The sequence below is a fragment of the Vombatus ursinus genome, unplaced genomic scaffold (genome assembly GCF_900497805.2).
Source record: "Vombatus ursinus unplaced genomic scaffold, bare-nosed wombat genome assembly UNPS02009835.1, whole genome shotgun sequence".
Taxonomy (NCBI): Eukaryota; Metazoa; Chordata; class Mammalia; order Diprotodontia; family Vombatidae; genus Vombatus; species Vombatus ursinus.
In genome coordinates, this window is record NW_020949613.1 from 6303592 (window position 1) to 6323201 (window position 19610).

General features: G+C 36.4%; 1 protein-coding gene across 1 annotated transcript in view; it reads left to right on the top strand.

The window, feature by feature from the left end:
* Positions 1–13336, top strand: part of BAG2 (BCL2 associated athanogene 2) — a 37029-nt gene extending 23693 nt beyond the window's left edge. Inside the window, exons 3-4 of the mRNA XM_027852941.1 lie at positions 7902–8011; positions 11475–13336. Of these exons, the coding sequence (XP_027708742.1) occupies positions 7902–8011; positions 11475–11884 (520 nt within the window). The 3' untranslated portion in view covers positions 11885–13336. The remainder of the gene's footprint in view (positions 1–7901; positions 8012–11474) is intronic.
* The last annotated feature ends 6274 nt before the right edge of the window (positions 13337–19610 follow it).

Sequence of the window (19610 nt, forward strand, 5' to 3'; positions counted from 1 at the left end):
GAAAAGATATTCACATGCAGAAATGAAGGAGAAAGAGGCACCATAATTTCACTGAATTATATAGGCTCCTTTGCGCAGGTTCAGAACAGGTTTGGATATTTGCTAGAATTCTCTTGATGATTATGAAGATGGATGTGGCATTTGCTGTGAAGGATAGGGAAAGAAGAATTTCCAGAACTATGAAACTGACTTTCTCTAAAATTCCCACTTCTAGTTCAGCACTAGACTATACCTGTATCCTCCTTCACATGGTATTATGGCTTTAGAATTAAAGTTCTGGGCTTGAATCCCATCTTTTCCACTTTACTGAGTGACCTTGGGTAAGTCACTTCAGTTTTGTGGGCTTCAAATTTCCTCTTCTGTAAAACGAGATGGGCTGAGGTAGGGTAGGCCGGGAGGAATGGACTAAATGACTCATTGCATCTCGAAAACCCCATAATTCTATGATTCTACAATCTTTGTTCATCTCTTCTTTGAAAGTCATTATTCATAGGACTAAAACACTAATATTCTCTTTCTTTCTTTGTGAAAGTATACATACATCCACGTGTGTATTTATACATGTAAATAGACAATTAGCTGGGCCCAGAATTGAACAGAATGGAATGATTTGACTGGGATACTTCAAAGTTCTTTTCAATGGCCTTAAGCTTTTCCTTGAAATAAAGGCCCATATTTTAATACCAATATTCTTCTAGTGATGTTGTGTGACTTTGAGTCATAGAACACTATGACCTACAAAGAACTCATATTGAGAATTCCCCAGTGGGGCAATAAAGCCCACAGCAGGCCTGAGCAGGCAGCAACACACAGCACTGCAGAACTTATTAAGTGATTGATGTAAGAGTTGTCATCAAAGAAAAGTGTAATTGAGTACTCTTTACTGAAGGGAACCGTCTAAAAGATATAGCAAAGAGAGTTCATGAAGATACTTTTTAACAGTGCTGCTTTTTGTGAATTACTTCTCATCAGTGTCTGAGAGGAGCAGTTGTTACAGGGTAAAAGCTGTTGTTAAAAGAGTAGAGGGTGTGCTGGTGTTTGCTGCCAAGATTTCAGGCACTTAAGAGGAGATCTAGCCATGAGATGTTATCAGAGATGAAAATAACCTGGCATCTGGACAAAATATAGGCTAGTACACAGACAGGAGTAGTAAGTCTGACCCTCACACAACCCCCTTACAAGCATGACTGAAGCTAAAATGAGGAACAGTAAAAATGGAACAGTAGTCATGAGACTGTATGTAAGTATCAGTCTACCTAAGGTAAATTGTCATCCATAGAAAAGAGACTGAGGGATTGTCTGTGTTTCTTTAAGACATTAGCTGTTGTATTAAGAGGAGAGGGAGACTTCTGGTGCTAAGATGGTGAAATGAGGAAGGAGCCCTCTGAAGCCCTCCCAAATTCTCCTGAATTGATGTAGGAGCAGGGAAGCAGCTTACCAGCCCAGCAGGAAAGCTTTGTCTCACTAGGATGGGAGGGGATCGAGATCCAAGAACAGCAGCAGCAGCAAGCCTCATAGCAGGTGGCCTGCAGCAATGCTTCCATCCTCCTGCAAGCCAGCAGCTCCTTAGGCAAGTGAGCATTCTGTGCAGCACAGCAAGGCCTCAGCCCAACGACCCCAACCCCACCACAAGCCACCAGCCAGGCCTTGACCTTCTGGCAGACCAGTAGTGAAGCCCTGCGCTGGGGCTGGACAACAATGAGACCTAACCCTGGGGCCTACCAGTAGAGAGATCCTGTTCCCGTAGCAACCCAGCAGCAGGGCCCCACCCTTGGAGTAGACCAACAACAAGATTCCTCCTCCAGAGCTAGACACCAGAAAGACTCTGTTACCATAGCAACCCAGCAGCAAGGACCCAGCCCCTGGAACAGGCTAGCAGCTAAACCCGACATCTAGGGGAGGCCAACAGGGAAACACCCCCCCTCCCCAGTACAAGCCAGAAGGGAAGCCTACCCTGCACAGAAAGTAAGCAGGGGCCTGATGTCCAGTAAAAGCCAGCAGTAAGACCCACAGCCCCAGCACAAAAAGCCTGGAACAGTGCAAGACTAAAGCCCAACTCTCACATAAAAACATCAAGTCACAAAAAAAGACAGGAAAAAACTAGCAAAAAACAAAAAAAGAGCTTGTCTATGGAAAGTTACTATAGCGATAGGGAGGATCAAGGTTTAAGCTTAGAACAGGACAATAGTGTCAAAGTGGCTACATGTGAAGCCTCAAAGAAAAATGTAATTTGGTCTGAGGCCCAAAAGGAATTCCTGGAAGAGCTTGAAAAGAATTTTAAAAAGCAAATTAGAGAAGTGGAAGAAAAATTGGGAAAAGAAATGAGAGTAATACAAGAGAATCATGAAAAAAGTCAATAGCATGGGAAAAGATACACAAAAATTTACTGAGGAAAATAACTCCCTAAAAAATAGATTTGGCCAAATGGAAAAGGAAGTATAAAAGCTCACTGAAGAAAATAATTCCTTAAAATTAGAATTGAACAAGTGGAAAATAATGACTCTATGAGACATCAATATATGATAAAACAAAATTTTAAAAGTAAGAAAAAATAGAAGAAAAAGTTAAATTTCTCATTGGAAAAAAACTGACCTAGAAAATAGATCCAGAAGAGATAATATAAAAATTATTGAACTACCTGAAAGCCATGATGGAAAAAAAAAAGCTCGGACAACACCTTTCAAGAAATTATCGAAGAAAAATGACATATTAAAACCAGATGGCAAAATGGAAATTGAAAGAATCCACCAATCACTGCCTGAAAGAAATCCCAAAGTGAAAACTCCCAGAAGGATCATAGCTAAATTCCAGAGCTCACAGATCAAGGAGAAACTATTGAAAGCAGCCAAGAAGAAATAATTCAAACATTATGGAGCTGCAGTCAGGATTACACAGGATTTGTCAGCTTCCACATTAAAGAACCAGAGGGCTTGGAATATGATATACCAGAAAGCAAAGGAGTTAGGATTACAGCCAAGAATCACCTACCCAGCAAAATTAAATATAATCTTACAGGGGAAAAAAGGATATTTAACAAAATAGGAGACTTTTAAGCATTTCTAATTAAAAGACTAGAGGTGAATAAAAGATTCAGTTCTTGTTATCATAATTTATGTCTGTTGTGATTTCATGCAGACATGCATTAGAGTAAATTTTCTGGGTAATCAATCTTTTCTTTTGACTAAAGCAAGGTCTGGTGTTTACTAAATAAATGTACATGCCCTTCTGCATTCTAGATATGCAGTTGTCTACAGGATCAGATATGAAAATAATCCAATAAAAATATTCTGACATAATTCTTACCACTTACAAGCAATCTTAAGACTACATAAAGGAGTTAAAAGTTAACAAGACTACATAAAGGAGTTAGATGTTAGTAGAAGCCCAATTTATAAGTAGTTTTTCCTTAGAAAAAAAAGCATGAAAATATAAAAAAGAATTGGATAAAATAGAATCCACATTCAAATCTGCTAATAAGTGCATATAACCTGTAGATATAAACATGCATTTTATTTATTTATATATGGCTTAAACAAACTAGTAGGACAAAATGTTTTTGACCAGGCTTAAATTCACAAGACTTCAGAGTTTGGACATTCACTCATTGTAAGTATCAAACAATTGGAAATGGTATAGTACTCACTAGGAAATACTTGAGAATTAAGGGAATGTACAAATACAATGATTTGAATATTTTAAATTAAGGCATATTATTCAAATATCAAAACTTAGTACTCTCACTAAAAACATTAAGAATTTAGGAAATTGGTACTTGATGGGGCTGAGAACCTAAATACATCAAATTTATTCAAATTTTAAAGAGTGAATGTAGAAAAAGTTCCATAAAAATGGGAAATATTATGGTTGCCAACAATCACAACAATAGTAATAGTTAGCATTTACATACACTTGAGGATTTGTAGAGCTTTTCATATGCTGTCTCATTTGATCCTCACTTTGCACTTTGAATTCACTGAAGCATGGGAAAACTTACATAAACTCTTTACACTTATACCCTATATACCTGTGCACCTATAACTCTTTGATCCAGTGACAGTGGTCTCTTGACTATTCCAGAAGCAACAAAACACTACATCTCTCAGTTCCAGGCATTTTCTCGGGCTGTCTTCCATGCCTGGAATGCTCTCTCTCCTCAGCTTGGTCTACTGACTTCCTTGGCTTCCCTTGGGTCTCAACTCAAATCCCATCTTTTAATGGAAGCCTTCCCAAATTTGTTATTTATCCTGTAGATAACTTGCTTTGTATATATTTGTCTATATGTCGTCTCCCCCATTGGATTGTAAGCTCCTTGGGAGCAGGGACTATCTTTTGCATCTTTGTATCCCCAGCATTTAGCACAGTGCTTGGAACATGTAGGCACTTAATAAATGTTTATCAATTGCTTGATTACAAAGAGAAGTAAGCAGAACCAGTAAAATGATATGCACAATGAATGGAAAGAACAACAAAGAAAAACAAAAAGAAAGTGAACACTATGTAATTATAATAATCAAGCTTAGCGCTAAAGAAAAGAAAACACATTTCCTCTCTTGTTTGGCAGGGAATAGAGTAATGGGACATTACATATACTGGTATATTTGGTTAATGTGTTGGTAATTTTCACTGAACTGCTTTTTCTCTGTTATCTTTCTTTTAAGGTGATGGCTCGTTTGGTGTTGGTAGGGGAGGGGGAAATATGTATTTAGGGATTGAGATAATATAAAAATAATATCAATAGAAAATTTAAAAGAAAATGGAATTAATTACTTTGCTCCCAGTGTCTGCAAAATTCTCATAGCCAAAAAAAAAAAAATGTTGAGGGGCAGGGAAGGAATCAAAAGAAGCCACCTGCTACCATAGTTAGTTCCATAACATCCGAGAGATTAAGATAAAGGACAGACTGCCATTACAGATTAAAAGTTTTATACCTCATATACAACAGCTTTTCCTTATTTAAAATATTTGTTCTTTCCTAAATTTGACTGACACGAAAATCCTAAGATTAGAAATTTGTAAGTAATCTAGATTCAATAAACATATCAAAAGGTAACATAAATAAGATGACTATGGCATAAAATAAAATGAGAGCTACCTTTTGGAATCTTTAAGGTGAGTGAAATAATGTATACTTTATGTTTTATTTTTATAATCATGTTAAAATTTTAAATAAAAAGTTTAGAAAGTATAAAATGCCTGTGTTCAAATCCTGCCACAGACCTTGGCTGTGCATGACCCTGGGCAAATCACTTAATCTCTGTCTCTCAGTTTCCCCATCAGTAAAATTAAGGTCTTATCTGATTAAATCTATGATCTTTTATTTCTTGTGGGAGAGATATCTTTAATCATTCCTTTCTATTTAAAAAGAATCCCTTTCTCTATATTTGCTTTTAGTTTTCATGATGAAAAGGGATGCATCACATATACCATATGTTCATTCTTGAATACTTTCTTTCATCTATTCAGTAGCTCCACAGGTTTATACTGATAAATTACATCACCACTTTTAGGACAAGGAATGTTTTGTTCTACCTTTACTGTATTCTGTTTGAACATGAACTCAAAAAGTGTGCTGAAAAATTAATCTTTTCTTTCAGCACTTCCTCATTTACTCATCAGGTATGTGTGTTGTCTGTGTCAATACTAAGGAATTAGATTCAGCAGTTTTTGTTTGTAGGATGAATTTTTCATGGTGAACCACAGTATTTCTCACATGTTTTGGACCTTAATTTTATCTATCAGTGATAAGAATAATAACATATAATGCAGAGGGTCACATAAATTTTTATTTTTAAAAAGAAGTTTTATTGAAATATTTTTGTTTTTACGTCACGTATATTTCCCAACCTATCCCCCTTTCCCATCCTTCCTCCTCTTCCCAGAGTCATCCCTTAAAACAGAGAATTAAAAAAAGGTGTGTTTGTATGTGTATTGCAGGGGGAGCAGGGTTCAGCAAAACCAAATATATCAAAAAAGTCTGAGTTTGAATGTAGTATTTCGCCTCTGCAAAGAAGTTGGGAAAGGGATATTTTCATATCTATCCTTTGGGGCCAAGTTTTCATCTTTAACTTTATAACTTATAATTTTGATAATTTTGTTATATTTCTGTATACACATATATCAATGTGCACATTGTTTTCCTGGTTCTTTTATTTTACCCATTTCATGTCTTCATATTTCCCTGCATTCATCATATTCATTGTTTCTTACAACACAGTAATATTCCATTTCTCATATATTAAAACTTTTTTAGTCATTCCCAACATCAATGAGAATTTACTTTGTTTCTAGTTCTTTGCTACTACTAAAAAAGTACTGCTATAAATATTTTGGTATTTATATAACTACTTGTATTTGCTATCACAAAAAAATGCTGCTATAAATATTTTGATGTATGTGGAGGCTGTCTTGCCCTTGTTTTGATCAACTGTCTCCTTTGCATATGTGCTAGTGAAATTTTTGGGTGAAAAGATATGGACATTTTAACCACTTACTTTGCATAATCCCAAATTGCTTTCTAGAATGTCATGTATGTTAAAGGCGTGTCTACTATTCTATGGGAGAAGCCTGGTTCAGGGAGAAAGCATGAACTTGGAGATTCAGAACTTAAATTTGCTAGTTACTGCATAACCTTCGGCAAATTACTTAATCTCTCTGGGTCACAGTTTTCACCTCCAAAAAGTGAGGATGTTGGACTAAATGATCTCTAAAGGCCCTTCTAACTTCACTTTGGTGGTTGTAACTAGTACAGTTAGAAAACCTCAGTTGTTGCCATCATTACATCGTATGAGAGTCAAGGAGGAATGGGTAGTGAATAGTCTGTTGGGATTGGAATATAATATGATAATGAGTTTGAATCCCGCCTCAGACACAGCTGAATAACCCTGAGCAGATCTCTTTACCTCAGAACATCAATTTACTTCATTTCCTAAATGGGAATACTATTTCCACTACTTACCTCACAAGATTGTTGTGAGAAATGCATATGGAAAACCTTAAATTGCTGCATAATATGAATTATTATTACCTAAAATTATAGTGTTTTGCTGCCTGTCTAGGTTACAGAGGACTTTTTTTAAAAATCAGTTTTTATGGCCTATTGGTTTTGAAGAAGACTGGATTAAAATTCCTTTTGGAGCTATCTGGGAATATATAAGGGATACTGGGATTATACATAACCAGTTTGTGGATAACGTTGTTACCTGTCGCAGGTAGGTGGGTGGGTGATTGCAGAGAGGGAAAGAGTATAGTTTAAAAAAAAAGACATAAGAAGCCAGGCTAAGGGAATGAGTGCAAAATTGTATTGAACTTGTTTGTGTATTTATTATAGATAATGAGCAAGAGATGAAAGTTACTCACATAATTCCTGCTTCCAGAAATACCTGTTCAGTGAGGACAGCTATAGGAAGGTACGGGTTTTACCCAGTTATAATAGAGGGGTGATCCTAGAAACATTAATGTGATTAGGAAATAAAACACTCAAAAATTACAGGATATTTTTCTCTTGCTCACGTTTATAACTCCATAACCTAGAGCTGGTCTTCCTTCACACTCACTTTCAATTGTTCCCTAATGAATGGGTAAAAGGATTGTGAGTTTGCAAAGAAGGTAGTAGGTTATTTGTGTGCCTGACTAGGGGGGAGGGGAACTAACTTTTAGGCCAGAGCTCTATCCACTGTGCCCTAGCTGCCCTGGAACTAACTTTTTTTACTGTTCATACTTGCTGTACTACACAGAGCACTTTTCAACAAGAGGCAATAATAACTGACATGAAGAAGTTAAAGACTACCTTTACTCATTATCTTCAATTCTGAATTAGATTTAATGATTCAAACATGAAGAATAAAACAGCAAAAGGAGCATTTTTCATATGGTAACAGATTTTTCTTCTCCAATTTACATAGGGTTGAAGCTTTGAGAGAAGCAGCATCTGCTGTAGAACAAGAAAAAGAAATTCTCCTAGAGATGATCCATTCTATACAAAACAGTCAAGAAATGAGACAGATCAGTGATGGTAAGAACTCTTTCCAAAGCTGCATCATCAATATTTATTAAATACTTGCAGTGTGTGAATAGTTCCTTTTATGTGTGTCTGAATATTAAAAATATACATTTATATTTCACATGGAGTTCTGATTTAACTAAGCAACTTAAGCCAAATATGGCTTTTCGTATTTTTAACCTCAATTTTTTTTCCTACCAGTTGATTTGCTGTAGAAATGTAAGCCAATATAACAGCTAAAACCAGTGAAGGAATTCTCAACCTGGGAAGAGGGCCACATCAGAAATATATTGCTTGACCTTTGGTGGAAGAGTATTAGGTTTCAGTAGAAAATGTGAGCTCTAACTTTGTATTATATTAAGGCCCTCATTTATGTGATGGTTAGTCTTCAATCAAAATCCTACTTTAAGACCTTGAATTGGAATCAACTGAAAAAGGCCTGATGACCCTCCCCCAAAACCAGCGCAAAAGCCCTGCTCACACTAAATTGGTATACTTTCCTCTTAGGACTCTCCCATATATCTTTTTGTTTTTGTTTTGTTTTGTTTTTTATTTGTTTGTTTCAGTGAGGCAATTGGAGTTAAGTAACTTGCCCAGAGTCACACAGGAAGTATTATGTGTCTGATGCCAAATTTGAACTCAGGTCCTCCTGATTCCAGGGCCGGTGCTCTACCCACTGTGCCACCTAGCTGCCCCCCATATATCTTTGCTAATTTAAAATACAAACTTTAACATGAAATTGGAGAGTTTTTGTTGACTATACTTATTTGTTATAAAAGAAGGTTTCTGTTTTGGGAAAGCATAGACGCCCTGAAAGAACATCGATGAAAAAATACAAAAAACTAGAAATTCAGAAGGGGCACACAAACGGTAATTTTGTTAATTACCATATTAAATTCTGTATGCACTTTTAAACAACAAACTATACATAACAGAAATTTAGTTTCATATACAATCTTCTTTTATTTTTGCATATTAGAATTTTGTGTTAATATCTATGAAGCTCATAATAAAAATAAAATAAAGAAAATAAAAAATAAAGTTTAGAGATTAGAAGCTCAGAAATAATTTATAAATAATTTGTAAATATCAAAAAGGAAAGGAAGGAGAAAAAATAAGAAAATTAGATCAATTATGGAGTGGGAAAGAAAAAGATCAATTGATGTAATAATGTGCCCTTAGTATAAAAAATATGATGTGACTCTTTGGTTTGACTTGTTTTTCAAAGAGAACTGAGTAATCTGACTCAATCCCTCTTATAGCCAATGGTAAATATACATTTGTAACCTTGAAAATCAGGGTTGGGTATGCAGACCAAGTTAATTGAATCATACACATATTGAATATGTGGTTTTGGCCTCATATGTTTTATACTAATTAACTAGCTTATTACTCCAGACAAGCAGTTAATAAGAGAATACTGAACTACAGCTGTGGAATAGAGATAGATAGCCCATTATTTCCTTGTGAGTAATTATGTGCTAGATTATTTCCTCACCATTACTCCTGCCACTCACCTACCCTAGATTCTACCTGCTAGACTTGGCTAAATTGCTTGTTTCTTTCTTTGATCTTGTATCTGCAAATAATAGGGTGACTTTCTGGATGGTATGGCTTCCCTTTTACCCACATACTATTTCAGCAAATTCTGAACCCTTAAATTGTACATAATGGTCCTTGCTTATCTCCTATAATATTAAGATTCCTTTGGTTAGCCTTCTCCTCCCCTCTCCCATTTATCAAGTTTTTTTCATTTAATTTTTTTGTTATTATGAACTTGACATACTAACAAATATGATCAATTTCAACTAAAAGAACAGAAAAAGATTACATATGAAACCATTAATCTCTACTATGTCCAACTTGTTTCCTTTTTTAAAAACTATATAATAAATTTAATACCTTGATTTAAAAGCTGTCTTGTTTGTCTATTTCCTTCAATCTTTCTGTTCTCTTGTGTAGTTTTAAAAATGCTTCATTGATGCTCTTTTCTTCTTCTTTTTGGCATTATTATCAGTAGCTGGAATGTTTCATCATTAGTCCTCTGGCATCATGTTTGATCACTGCACTAGTCAGAATTCTCAAGTCTTTAAAAGTTGCTTTTTCTTACAATGTTGTAGTCATCCGCACTTTTGAACTTCCCCATTACTGTCAAGAAATTACTATGACAAAGGGATGTAGGTTGCACAGTGGATAGAGTGCCTGGCCTGGAGTCAGGATGATTCATATTCCAGAGTTCAAATCCAGCCTTAGACACTTACTCTAGCTGTGTGACCCTGGGCAAGTCACTTAACCCTGTTTGCCTCAGTTTCCTCATCTATAAAATGAGCTGGAGAAGGAAATGGCAAACCACTCCAATATCTTTGCCAAGAAAATCCCAAATGGGGTCACGAAGAATTGGACTGAAACAACAAATCCTATATTTAAAGCTGGGAAAAAACCTTAAGTCATCAAGTTGAATCCCCTCATTTTACACGTGTGGAAACAGACTTCCAAAAGAGGTTGTGACTTGCCCAGGATCACAGTAAGTAACAGAGCTGGGACGGGCTAATTTATCTCGGCTCTAAATTCAATGACTTAGATAGCTGAAGTGTCTCATCACAAATATATCTCGTCTCAGCCAGTTTTGTGATTTAGGTCATGAACTCATCATGTAATCCTTTCAGTTAGCCAAACTACTTGTAGTAGACTCCCATCTTTATAGTATCTGTTTCTCAATCCTTTGATCCATACCAAAATGTTCTTTACTATGCCTCTCTCATCTCAGATGTGGATTTCCACATAGATGAATAATCTTCTTGATGTAGAGTACTACACTATCTCCCCTTATCTCCCCTTCTGCCTATTCTGGTCCTCTTGAATAAGATATACTGTCCCATTGTCATATTACATTCATGAGTTGCAACTCATAAAGGCTCAATGGGACTTAGTGATACGCATGCTTCTGACTACTAAGATTTCTAGTTCACGCTTTTATGTACTCCATGCACTGTTACATAGCTAAACCTAATGATATTTCTTCCACTTTCATTATTATTGTGTCCTACTGATTTTATGTCTACTGCTATTCTATTTTTTCTTTTTGAGATCAACTGTCCCTATCTCAGGCTGGAAATACAGAAGCCTTGCATGGACTCAATCTTTCCTTCTCTTTTTAGTTTCAAGTCATTCTCCAAGAAAACACATTCTTTCCCACCATTGTTGGTTATTATCTCAATCTCTGAAGAAGAGTTCACCATTCCTGTAGTTTATGCTATGGCCACAAAAGTTTAATGCTGTTTGCCTCTTCATTAGTAAATTCCTTATACTTCATTTTAATCATATTTCTTCGTACTCTTTTGTGAAGATAAAGTATATAAAGTAAAGCAACAGAGCTCTTCATACATAACAGCATATTAATGCAACCAAAGTATTGTTGACACAAATATGTTTTTTGGTATCAGCTAACTATACAAAATATTTTCTTTCTGTTCAGGAGAAAGAGAAGAATTAAGTCTAACAGCAAATCGTTTGATGGGAAGAACCCTCACTGTTGAAGTTTCCGTAGAAACAATTAGAAATCCCCAGCAACAAGAATCACTTAGGCATGCCACAATGATTATTGATGAGGTGGTCAGTAAGTTTCTCGATGATTTGGAAAATGCCAAGAGTCATTTAATGTCACTGTATGGGGCTTGTTCATCTGAGGTACCACCTGGACCAATTGATCAGAAATTTCAATCCATAGTAATTGGATGTGCTCTTGAAGACCAGAAGAAAATTAAAAGGAGATTGGAGACTTTGCTTAGAAATATTGAAAACTCTGATAAAGCTATCAAGTTGCTGGAGCATTCAAAAGGAGCTGGTTCAAAAGCTTTGAAGCAAACTAGCTTAAAACAAGTTTAAATAGCTTGGGCAACTTAAAGGCGCAAATGAGTTTCCATGTAAAGATAAGAAAGTACTATTTTAAGTGATAGATACATGTATTCCCTCGTAAATGTTGGGCTGACCCATTCATTCTGTTTCAGCTGATAAAAATATTTCAATGTCATTGCTCTCACCATGGAGACATTTATAACTAGAAAATATTAACGATAGCTCTATTTTTTAAGTGAATGTTTGTCTTATTATCTGGTTCACCATTACTTTTGACTATATTTTGGGTAAAAACACTCAACTCTGTGAAAACAAAAAGTGTATAGATGGTAGCAGTATTCACCAGTACTGTTTCCTCCCTTGTACTATTTATCGTGCAGTACAGGTCAACTTGGCAAATACATCAACAGAAATTTTTTCATCTAAAATTTGTCATATAGGTTAGACTGTATGCAACAGCTGGCTGATATACTTCTGACTCCTCTTGCTAGAACACAGACCAGTCCTAGGTCCTGTCTAGTGTACCACAGCATGGAAGCAAATTCATTCATTCAACACTTATTTAATACCTATTAAGTTGGCCATGAGACCCGAAGTCAATCAACACTGAGTGCCTTAAGAGAAATCCAAGATATGGTCTTTGCCCTTAAGGAGCTTCTACCAGCATACCTGGCCACAGAAAAGTGACTAATTCATTTTACAAATATTTGTGGAGCATCTTCTAAGCTTAAGATATTATGGTACATACTATTATGCAGACAAAAATGAGTAATGCATGATCCCTGCTCTTGAGAATCTTTATTTTAAAGGTTGACTTATGCCTGGGCATATATGGTTCTCTCTAATCTGCTATGTTGGGTTCTGAGCTTTCATTCTAAAGATATGTTCCAGAAACTTCCAAAGAATGAAATTTCCTAAACTAGCATCATGTGTTAGGGGGGAAAAAAACACCAATGTGATTTTATTCTAATTTATATGAATTATCTTCAGTGCAGAATCGTAGCCAAATACAAAGTGCTAACGCTAGTTTGGCATCTTCCCAATGTTCAGCAAACCCTTAGCTTTTAACCTCCCTATCCCTAAATCCAGCAAGTGTGCTCAATTTTATTTGGTTGGGAGTTAAATCTAATGGATATACAACATTCTGAAGATAAATATGATTTGGGTTGTGTAGTTTGTGGTTGTTATCCACACTTAATCACTGGTATAGATAATGGAATTGATTATACTTTGTTTCCTTTGTTCTTCTCTTAAAACCCAGCTCTGGTGATATGTTCTCCATGAAATCTTCCCTGATAGCCCAAGCTAGAAGTGGTTCCATTCACCTAGAATTTCTTATGCTTGTTTGACCTTTCCTATGTACTTATCATATTCTAACTTTATTACACGTTTTGGCATACATTTTTATACTCTTACTAGATTGTAAGCTCCTTGAGGGAAGAGACTTACTTTTTTTCCTTTAATCTTTGTGTCCTTAGCATCTAGCACATAATATACAATAAATGTTTATTGAATAGTAAGAGTGGGCATTTATGTGGTACTTAAAAGGCTAATCAAGTGCTTTACCCATTCATTTGATCCAATAATCCCAAGGGGTAGAGTAGCACAAATATCATTTTTATTTCACATATTAAAACACTGAAGCTCAGACAGATGAAAGTGTTTGAGTGACTTGCCCAAGACTACACAGTGGTTGAAATCACATTAAGGCTCTAAGACCAGTTCTCTTTTCCAGTCCATTTTGAGTTTCAAATCGATTCCAATTAGAATCAACTGTGAGACATGGGAGACACTGGCACAAGACCACCCAGCATGGTATATCTGCATCAAAGAAGGCTCGGTGCTCTATGAGCAAAGCACAGCTCTAAGGAAATGTGTGATATGCAAATTAAGGCATCTTCACTCCAAACTATTTGTGCCTGACCTGTGGCAGGGCCTTCTGAACTCATAGTGGTCTGATCAGCCAGAGTCAGACACATGTACCCTAACTCCAACATAGTGAAGTCATTTTGGTACTCTGAGAATGCACAACCACCATCACCACACTGTAAGTCTACTACCTTTATACATTTCAAAATATTTTACTTTATGGGCTCTTGAGCACCATCTCAATACCTTTTTCTCCTTGGAGCTATTTACCCTAGCCTTTATCTAGCCTTATCTCTTCCAGTTCCTCCTTTGCTCTACAGCTTGAAATCGCTTAGTATAAGTATATACTAAGGTATAAGATAGACCAACAGTATGACATTCTGAAAGAGTATTTAGTTTATATATTTAAAAAAAAACTTTCATGAAGACTGAAAGTAGCATAAGCTATTTAGCTGAAAGTTCAGTAAGACAATGCTGAACGTTTGGCTTTATTACAAAAGCTAAGGGGATCCCTTAACTTTTGTAGAGGAAAAATACTACATTTTTTTAAAGATTGAGGGGTGAGGGAGAAGAGAGGATGACATAGCAAAATCACAGGAGGCTCAGTGTACTCTGGGCATAGAGAAGCCTAAGAATAGTTTTCAAGTATGCATCCCCTCCCAGCTTGAAAGGGTAATAAATAAGACTTGTTGAGAGGAAGGGGAAGAGTAAGCATAGGGGCAACTCTTGTTTCACAAGGGCCAGATCAAGCTTTGTGATCAAGGATTTAGGAACCTCTATTTTACTTGGATGTCAAACACATTTACCAAATCTATGACCATATGGAATAAATATTGACAATAAATGTGCAAACTATAAATTATGTCAGTTAACGTGGGGGGAAAAACCTTAAAAGATCTCATGTTTTGACATTTTTTCCTAAGTATTTATTGAGGTCATAACTGCAAACCAAAAAGTTATATAATGGTTTTTCCATTCAAATTCACAAAAATGTTTTAATAGCAATTATTAAAGGTGTTCAACTTCACTTTCAGTGCTGACAGTACTATTTTTAAAAATTACTATTAACGAACATGCTACTTCACATTTCTCAAGATGATGGGGCTTGACCTGACTCAGGTAATGAAACACATCTGTGATGGCATCAATTCAGAAATTCTCTCTAGCAATGCAGATTGCAACTCATCCATGCCTGCCTCTCCTGCGTGACTATTGTCCATGTCCTCTCTTAAATTTGTCATGAGTGTTTCTGAATGTGCTAGAGACCCACCTCACTTTCTCCTGACATTCTGAGAATACCAGTGGAATACCTGGGCTGCCCACCTACCATCTCTGTCACTATGTGCCCAGTCCATTTTCTCTTCCTATTATGCAATTCCTTGATGTGTTTTAATCCTTCCTGCTCTCTTTTTAGAATTCCGCACTGATCCTATGTTGCAGCCTGCTCACACTCATCATGCACATCTCAGATACTTGTTTTTAATTCTGCAGAGACTGATGAGTGCCATGTCTTACTTCCACACAGCAATACTAATATAATATTGGTAACAAAAAGATGGCCCTTTGCTTTTGTGGGGATCACAGGGTCAGTAAAGGAGCTATGCAATTTACTGCTCTACTCTCCTCCTCCTGTCAACTCTAGGTCCTACTCATTATCCATCTGTACCAACTACGTCAGGTGTACATGCTGATAGACACGTTCTCACAGATGGAACATCCAAAGGGACATAAAAATCTAGGTGACTGACATTCTTCAATCACTTAGTCTTTTCTCTATGGATAATCAGGATAATATTAATACTAATGATAACAATAGCTTGTATTTATATAGTGCCTACTACATGCCAGGCACTATGCTAAATGCTTTACAGATGAGACAAACAGGTTAAGGGATTTGCCCAGGATCACACAGCTAGTGTTTGAGGTGATGTTCACAGATGTGAACTCAGTTCTTCCTGACTGCAAACCCAATGCTCTACCTACTGCGCCACCTACTTGCCTCTAAAATTCCTTTGAGTTAGTATTATTTAGTATCCTAGCCAAATCACTTCAGTCACATAACTTATATTGTCTGGTGACTGGATATTCCAGGGATACAGTGTGATTTTACAACTTTATTGGATACATTGGTATGATAGACTGGACAGTGAGTTGGGCTCAGAAATGAGGAGAGTAGGCTCAGTTTAACACTATAAACATTAAGTGCCTAACAGCTGGAAGGTTAAGAGACAACAAGGTATTGTGGATGAAGAGTGATCTGGAAGCCATGCCAAAGTCTGATTCACACTGGTTGTGTGATAATGGCTAAAGAAGTTAGCCTTTTGGGGAAGCTAGGTGGCGCAGTAGATAAAAGCATGGGCCATGGAGTCAGGAGGACCTGAGTTCAAATGTGACCTCAGACACGTAACACTTACTAGCTGAGTGACTCTGGGCAAGTCACTTAACTCCAGTTGCCTCACCAACCAAAAAAAAAAAAAAAAGTTAGCCTTTCAGTCCTCCTGACAGGTCTCTAAGACTATAAGTTGTAGGACCATACTGAAAAAGGGAGTTTTCTCAATGGGGATTCTTTACACCAACAAATTCATAGGTGGGGGCAAAAAAAATTTATAATGATCTTCATTAGAGGTCAATAAAAATGTTTACAAGTCAACATGTATACTAAGAGTCATAATGCTAGGTAAGATTTACTTTCTTATATAATTAACTCCTAGAATACAAATGAAATTAAAATAGCAATTAAATTAGGTCTTTATTATAAAGTAATTTTTCCCACATACAACTTAAGACAAATATTGAAATAGTTTGAAAGGAAAAGTTTATGTTAAAGATGAACTTTGGCTTAGTATAGCTTCTTTCCTAGATCTATTCCAGTAACTCAAGTGAAAAAATAAATGATCTAACAGCAGTATTAGCCAGAAACAGAACCTCTTAGCCCCTTTGAGGAAGGGAAGAGGAACACTATCCAAGGGACTAAGGCCAGACAGAAAAAGGGAAATAAGGTAACTAATATTTATAGAGAACTGTCCTTAGAGTTATTCAAACCCTGTCTCTGATATTGGTTGTGTTTTACTGAACATAATACACCAGTGCCCCAGTCAACTATATTAAGACTAATTTGAAGAATGCCTGCTAATTTGCATTGGTGGAGGAGTTCTCGATCATAGATCCATTCCTCCCAAAATATCAAATTCAAATTCAAATTATTTACAAAATCTGGGAAGATGGCGGAGCAGGTCAAAAAACTTTCGGCTCTCCAAATTTCCTTCACAAAAAAGACAGAACATCCCCCAGAGCAGCAGAAATAAACATGGAGTAAAGCAATGGTTCGCTTAAGACAACCTGAGAAGACCCCAGGAAAGACCTGACCTCCAGGGGCAGAGGTTCTGCCTGAGCAAAGTACAAACACCTTCAGGCCAATTCGGCACAATGAACAACAAGAAGCCCTGGGGGCAGCTGGGGTTGGGGGGCAGCCTCAGCCTTAGAAAGTCTTATCTCACAGACAGTGTGGGGATCTGACTGCTGACAAAGAGAAGACCGAAGGACCTTCCATTGTCGAGGGACACCAAGCTTAGCTGTGCTAGCATACACCTGGTGAGTGCAGTAGCAGAAGGGCAGGGACCCTATTGACTGTGGGTACTTGCAGGAGAACAGAGCTCCTGGTTTTAGTTCCAGGGCACAGAGGACAGCTGTAATTTGCAGCCACTGGAGGGACCATAGGGAGTAAGATCATTGTGACACCAGACACTGGAGGGACCACTGGGGAGTAAGATCGTTGTGACCCAGGGCTCTAGTGATGGCTTAAGAGTGGAGAAGAGAGCCTAAGGCTGAACCCCAGGACAGATCTCAGAAAATACCAGTAAGAAGAAACTGAGCATTACTCTTCCTACTTTGAGACTGTAACTTGATCACGCTGATAGCTGCTAAAAATAATAAGAAAAGAAAAATGAGCAAGCAAAGGAGAAAAAATCCAACTATAGATAGTTACTATGGGGATAAAGAAGATCTGGGTTCATATTCAGAGGAAGATAACGGAGCTAAAAAAGCTACTCCTTTTTCAATGAGAAATGTCAAATGGTCCCAAGCACAAAAAGATTGCCTGGAAGAACTTAAAAAGGACTTTAAAAATCAAATAAGAGAGATCAAGGAAAAATTAGAAAAAAAAATAAAGCAATCCAAGAAAACCAAGAAAATTATGAAAAGAAAGTCAATGAACTTGAAACAGAGAATCAAAAACTTAAGAAAATAATTCCTTGAAAACTAGAATTGGGCAAAGGGAAGCTAAAGACATTCCTAAGACACAATGAAATAATAAAACAAAATCAAAAGAATGAAATAATAAAAGAGAATGTGAAACATCTCATCAGAAAGACAGATGATCTGGAGAACAGAGAGAGGAGAAATATTATAAGAATAGTTGGACTGCCTGAAAATTATGATTAAAAAAATAATCACGACACAATATTACAAGAAATTATTAAGGAAAATTGCCCTGAAGTTATAGAACAAGATGGTAAAGCAGAAATAGAAAAAATTCACCAATCACCACCTGAAAGAGATCCTAGGAGGAAAACTTACAGGAATATCATAGCCAAGTTTCAGAGCTCTCAGGTTAAAGAGAAAATACTGCAACAAGAAAAAAAAATTAAACACAGTGAAGCTACAATAAAAGTTACACAAGACCTAGTAGCTACTATATTGAAGAACTGTAGGTCTTGGAATACTCTATTTTGTAGAGCAAAGGAGTTGGGGTTATGACCAAGGGTAACTTACCCAGCAAAGTTAAATATAATCCTGAAGAAAAAAAAAAAGGAAATTTAATGAACTGACTTTCAGGTATTTGTGACAAAAACAGCAAAGCTTAAGGGAAAATGTGACATACAACATTCAGGAGAAACATAAAGTAAACATTAAGGACCAATTATGAGGGACAGTAAGGTCAAATTGTTTACTCTTTATATGTGAAAATATTTTAAGTTTTTTATGACTCATTCTTATTTCAGTAGTCAAGGAAAAGCGTGGGTTGAGTATGATGGGGCAGGATGAGTCTAAAAAAAATAAAACACTGTAGGGAGAGATAAAAAGGATCAAATGTCTCATAAAAATTGCAAAAAAAAAGAAAAAGATACAGAAGCAGCTAGTAGGGAGGAGAGTGGGTACTACTGAAACCCTACTCTTATCAGGTATGTGTTAAGGAGGGAACATATATATCTAGAAGGGTATAAAAGTCTTCTAAATCCAGAAAGAAACAAGAGGGCAAGGGGATAGGGTTGGAGGAAGAGAATAAGAGAGGGATTCTTGGAGGGGTGGGTAGGTAAAGGAATAGGAGGGCAAAGCAATGGGTAGAAATAAAGTAGAGGAAAGAGGAGGGATAGGAATAGAGTGAGAAGGACAGTGAGGGAAAATAGGAAGGAGGGAAATATAAAACAAATAATTATAGTTTAGAATGTGGATGGGATGAATTTACCTATAGGATTGACAGTAGATTAAAAATTTGAATTTAATAATATGTTCTTTTGAGAAATGCTATAAAAATGAGAGGTACACACAAACATGAAAGAAAGGTCAGGAGAAGAATTTATAACGTAAAAAAAGCAAGGGTAGTAGTAATCAGGATCTCCCAAGTTAAAGCTAAAATACATTTAATCAAAAGAGAAAAATAGGGAAACTACACTATATGTCAGCCATACTTTTCAACATTGTTTTAGACCATTTAGAATAACCAGACAGTATAAAATACCTGAGAGTATACCTGCCAGAAGAGACACAGAACTATATGAACACAAACATAAAACATCTTTTATACAAAAAAGTCAGATCTAAACAACTGAAGTAGTATTTACTGTTCATGTGTAGGTAAAGTCAATATAAAAAAATGACAATTTTACCT